The 6,013-nt window shown below is 40.8% G+C and overlaps 1 protein-coding gene across 1 annotated transcript; it reads right to left on the bottom strand.

The window, feature by feature from the left end:
* Positions 1-3,247: 3,247 nt before the first annotated feature.
* LOC147418558 (aureusidin synthase-like) lies at positions 3,248-5,360 on the bottom strand. Its single transcript, XM_086506762.1, has 3 exons — positions 4,652-5,360; positions 4,139-4,441; positions 3,248-3,948 (listed from the first exon to the last, which is right to left on the bottom strand). Exons 1-3 carry the CDS (start codon positions 5,062-5,064, stop codon positions 3,543-3,545), a joined length of 1,122 nt encoding a protein of 373 aa, XP_086362888.1. The 5' UTR covers positions 5,065-5,360; the 3' UTR covers positions 3,248-3,542.
* Positions 5,361-6,013: the final 653 nt, after the last annotated feature.

Here is a 6,013-nt window from a genome sequence, read left to right as displayed (position 1 = left end):
CCTCTCTATCCATTTTTTTTTTCACGTTTTGGCATCGATATAGGTGTCGGTATATTCATCGGAGTAGGCATCATAGTAGGCATTGGTATATGACTCGTATGTTTTGGCACTTATTTCAGTTGTATTGACGTGAATTTCATTGCTTATTCTAATGTTCCATTTATCGATGCATATACCGACGATACGATGCCAATTCTTATACCGATGCTTATACGAGGGCTTTTTACTTTTAAAACAAACTTTGACCCGTCGGTATCCACATTGTTTTTTGTGCAACATGTTGTAGTGAGAGAAAGAGAAGAATAGAGAGACGATGCACAGAGAGTGCGACCCAAAAGCGTACAGAATAAATACACAAGATAGTGTCTTAGTGTTGAGACCCAAAATAGCAACTATAGTGGGAGTGTTTACAATTGGGATTGTCAGTTGTGCAATGAGTGACACTAGCATGATGCATGATGGAGCGGTGCAGGTGATTATAGAATACCTATAGGAGAGTATGCGTGTGGATTCTAGCAGGGATATACGCTTTTGCACACTGCTAGAGCCTATGTGGTGGTATGCATGAACTTCAAGTGAGCCAATGGATATAGATAGAGACAAGATTCCTCACTATTACTATTGTATATAGTACTACATCCTATAGTAGTACCACTTATTGGCACATTCTCCTTTAAATGGGAGATTCTTGGGGTAACGACAATGTGCTTCCTATCACAGTTAGGTATGCTAGAGACATCCAATCACCCATTACTTGTACACACCTTATTCTTTGCTTGATATAGGAATAAGGGGCTCTCTCACACATGTGGTGAGTTGCTCCACACACACCACATTTGTGCACCCTTCATCATCGGGAGGTGCACTTTTAAGAAACTATTCATATATTGTGCGTTCAAAGGGAATTAAAAAAACCCATTTACTTACATGCTTAAGGTAATAAAATGACTCCTTTTTCTTTAAAAACTTTCAATTTTTCCTCTAAAATCAATTAAAAACTCCCTTCTCTTTTAATATAATCTTGTTAAAATTTTAAAATTTTGACAATTAAAAACCAAGTTCATTTGAACTCACGTGGTAGCTTACATATCTAAGAGGTGAACACTCCGAGCCTTCATCTCTTATATTTTGATTATACTTGACTATGAAAGCTTAAAGGGAAAATGTGGCATGTTGTATTCGATCCATTAGTGGACTAAAGTGTTGGAATCAAGGTTGCAGAAAAACACACACAGCTCAAGGAGAAGATAAAGGAATTAGCTCAAGGCACACAATGGAGATTATATTAGTTAGTGTGAAATGGAAAGATAAGATAGCCCTAGGGTGATATGCGTATATACAATGCAGGGGGAGAAAAAACCTCCTAGTGAGGGAAAAAATGCACCGTTGGTCTTAAGTGTGCTCACACAAATCACTACCACATGTACATGGTAACATAAAGACCATTCAAAAATAAGTTTCCTACTCTTTTTGGTGCTTAAGAGAATGTGGATGTCACTAGCATTGATAAGCTACTTTTGACACATATATAGTAGTGAATATATGCACAAACATCTAGACAAATTATTGTACTTACATGCATTTGGAAGCTTTGCCAATTTGATATTGGGTTTCAAATATGATGCACCATGTAAACATTGTGCATAGTCATGTTTTCATGTTGAAAATTGTGCATATATACATACATGAACACGATAGTATGGAAGCCTTGGATATGATGTCAAGTGGCTTTTTTTTTACTCTAGGGTATATTTTTTCCCTTTCTAGACTGTAAATAATGCAAATGGAAAGTGTGGGTATGCTGTTCTCACACCAAAATTTTGACATGTGCGATAATTGTCTATTTGTCTATTTGTGGTGCACGATAAGCCTGATGCATGGATCACCTTAGAAGTGGTCATGCAAAATATTTTGATACGTGAAAATGAGTTTAAGTGTCAAGGATTAAGTCTGCAGCTATGCAGGAAGTTTCTTTAAGAAGTGGTGGTCAAAGGTTTGCATGCATGGGCATGGGAAAGACAACCAAGCAAGAGTTTTCCTAAAATTAATAAGCTGGAGTCAACCAGAAAAATTAAAGGTTATTTCATGCAAAGAGGCGGCGTTAACGGGCTTCTAGTTGGCTACATAAGGGGGTCACCGAAAGCACAACATGGCTCTTTCTACAGACAAGAGTGCAAGAGAGTAGGACTTCGCCCGCGGGGGGGGGGGGGGGCGGGGGGGATGAAAACGGCAAGGGTCAATTGCATTGAGGGAGCTGCAAGTGGATGCTGAAACTAGTGGTTGCAAGGTGCTACTGACCATGAGCATGTGGGAGAGAGAAAACAAGAAGATCTAGCACAGGGGAGTTCGATTTGAAAGGGAGGGTCCGCAAGCTACAAGGCAAGGAAGAGAGGAGGTCGAGAGAGGCTATGCGGTAGCGTGGAGATGTAAGGGAGCCCAAGTGCATGAAGGGGAGATTGTGCTACTGATTGATGTGTGGAGGGTGACCGTAAGTAGGAGGTTGATAGCACGAGAGAAGAGAAGTTGAAAGATGAGAGAAGTTGTGTGGCAGTAGCATTACAAAGAAGGAGAGTTCGTAGGCCTTGAGACAGAAGTTCCATTGAAGGGTGACACCACTTGTTGAAGGGAGCAAGAGGGCCAAAAGGTAAAGAAGCTAGGCACATGGAATTGAGAAAAGGAAGAGGATTCCATGAGTAGGTTTCATAAAGGGCAGTCAGGGGGGGTCATTCTTTTTTATTATCCATCACTGTACACATTCTAGTACAAGCTAATCAACTCCGTTGTGTCATGACTCATAATCTCCATATTCTGGGTGTGTACATTAATAATTTCCTTTTCTCTCTTGCCCTCATATCCTATTATGTGCTGGGTATATGTGTACTTCCAATGTGTCGAGTGTGTGAGTCTTCCCTATGTAGATGTTGTGTATGCCCATCGGATACAATATACAAGGAGTTTTTATTTTCGTATCGAGCTCCTCCCTCTCTCTCTCTCTCTCTCTCTCTCTCTCTCTCTCTCCCCCAAACATGAACACCATGTCACTCTTTAAAAAAAACTTGACGCCTATGATTCAACAAATAGTGTCTATGCTTGCATCTTCAAGGCATGTGGTAACATGCAAGATGCTACAACATGCAAAATGTTGTCATGGTTTAAAAAGTTCATGAATCTATATGTGGCTTCATGTTTATTGCATCAATTCTTCTCTCTCTTGCCTCCGTAGGTGGCAACGCTGCCACAGGCGGTGGGAGTCTCACTCGTGCTACTTATATTGAATCACTCATATACAATGGTATAAAATTTTGGCCAACACTTTTATACTAAATTTTTTTAATGAAATGTGAGCTTTGTACACATACAGACACCGAAAGTTTCAACAAGTAGAGCTCATATAGGCATAGTGATACTCTCTATTTGCCACATTTGTCATGGACACATAGAGATGAATGTTTGTCACATTTGGTCTCTATACTCCACACTTGGCTCCAAAGTTTATGACATGGCCCAATTTTACTTGTATGTCCTTGATGTGGAGGTGGCTTTCATGGACCAAAAGATCTATAGTTAACCCATAGTTTATCCGCAGGAACTTTTGCATAACTAATTCCAAGCTTCTCATTGTCCAAGCAATCACAAATCTTGACTTTGACAAGGTCTGCATTCTCATCATAGAAATAAAAACTTGTATTGAGAAAGTCGGGGTCGGTGAAGACTTTTCGGGGACCGCCTGGTAACGATGTTCTCCATATGTCCCAAATGCGGTCTACATTAGCGTGGTGTGAATAGAAGATAGGATCACGAGCTGTTAATGCAAAGGATCCCATGTCCATGTTATCTGGTAGTGAGGGGTCTCCCACCCATCTATGCACCATGCCATGTGCACCGTTGTCAAGAGTCCCACCTAATGCTTCCCTTTGCGCATCAATACTAGGATAGATATCACCAAGCCTGCAATGCATGCACACAAGATGGCAAAACCTGTCATCCACTAGCAATTGAGTGAGAATTGAGTATGCCACTTATGAGGATATAGGGTATGTAGATAGAGAGTGACAAAAAGAGGAAGGGATGGGTCACGCACACACATGTACACACCAAAAGCACACACAAATAAATAAAATGACAATTAATGTGTTACCTAAAAGGGCCCCCCATGAAATTTCCTGCTTCCTCGGTAGCTACTACTTGTTCATTCATTGTTTCCAAATTCTCAAGGATAATCATTGAATCATTTGTCAAGTCGAAGTTTCCACTGAGTGGCATAAGGGCCGGCGGGGCATGATGTGGATCACGATAGGCATCATAAAGAGCACTCCTCTCATCCATGTAGAAAACAGGGATGTAGTTCCCTTTCACTTGGTTGTCCCAGTCCCAAAAAGGAAGAGCAAAAGTTGGGTCTCCTAGAAGCCTTGCAAGTATGCGCTCATGGAAATAGAGGTACCTATATATTCACAAAACCAAGTAGAGAATTAAAGCCACAAATTCAATAAATTTTTATTATGTTTTCTACTATGTGGATGAGAGAGAAAAAAACATAATAAAAATTCTCGGACACGACCATTCTTGGTATGCATCCACATTTCTAGTCAGTCACAAATTACTACTGAGTATGCCAAGATTTTGACGAGAGAACGTAAAGTTGAAGATGTACCAACGATGCCAAGGAAAGAAAAGCCAAGAGTAATGAACATGCAAGATCGCGCTTGTGCCCCGTTGGAAGTAAGCACCTAGGCACATTGCACAATGCATGCTTGCTTGTTGTGTGAGGCTTCGAGGGTCATCAGATGGCAAACCTCTCATGAGTTCATAGGCTTTTGCATACTTTTTAGTGTAAGCCTCATCAATAACATAGGTAGACGACCTTACTCTCTTAACAAGGGGATACGAATCCAAAGAGAATGTGCGAGCCCTCTTCTTTGGCAAGGGAATGCAACAACTTGCCAAAGTTGTGACATTCCTACACTCTTTCAAGTTTGGAGGTCCAATGGGAGCTCCATGGAGTAGGTATTGGAAACTAAGCGTTACAAGGAATGCTAGAACAAAATGAGACTTTGGGTGCCTCATAGTCCCAACTTCACAATGCTCTCAAAGCTTTGTTGTGATAGAGTGCATCCAACTCGACAAAATTCTTAGTTAGTATATTGGATCGGTCCGCTAGAAGGGGATCTTGCAAGGAAAGAAACACATTTCCTAGGCATACAATTCGACGCAATGATTAGAATTGGACCAAATTTGTCTTTCCAAGGAATGTCATCAGTAACCTCATGAGATGAACCGTATGACCTATGGCTTCGCGTGAGAAAATCTCTCTCTCTCTCTCTCTCTCTCTCTCTCTCTCTCTCCTTTTCCTTGCATTGCTCGATGCTTACTCAAGTTTTATAGCCCAATAAGAGAAAGTCCCATAATTACTTAAAGGGGAATTGATTAAGAAACTTTGACATTGATGATTTGAGTGGATTGGGTGACGACACTTTTCGAGAGAGATTCTAGGCTTTAAGTTTTAACACCTTAACCTTTTGAAGCCTTTCTAGGCTTTTTGCTTTTTACCAGACAAGAAGAAAAACGCCACAATTGCACCATGCAAGTCTAGCCTACCTTTGCTTAACTTTATACACAGTAGGGTGTCTCTCTCTCTCTCTCTCTCTCTCTCTCTCTCTCTCTCTCTCAAGTTATACGGAAACTTGTCAAATAGTGTTCAAACTTTAGTATCTTTCCCTGTAATATTTATAAATATATTTATTTATGTAACCTTGTATGGTATGCAATTTGAACCATGTTCAAGAAAATTCATATTTGCAATCATGCACAATCTATACTATGTATAAGCGGGGGACGGATTCCGGGCCCCCCTTCTTGCCACGCGTTAGAACGTCTTTCAAGCGAAGGGTGTAGCTTGCAGCTTCGGGAGCACAATCACACACACACACACACACACACACACACACACACGCACACGTAGAGAGAGGCGGGCAGGCGAAGGCAATCGGCTGCACTAGTTTTTTTATTGATTTTT

The sequence above is a fragment of the Adiantum capillus-veneris genome, chromosome 30 (assembly GCF_014529385.1).
Source record: "Adiantum capillus-veneris isolate H3 chromosome 30, ASM1452938v2, whole genome shotgun sequence".
NCBI classification, from domain to species: Eukaryota; Viridiplantae; Streptophyta; class Polypodiopsida; order Polypodiales; family Pteridaceae; genus Adiantum; species Adiantum capillus-veneris.
The sequence above is the reverse complement of the archived record's forward strand: the minus strand, read 5'-3'. Positions and strand labels throughout refer to the sequence as shown.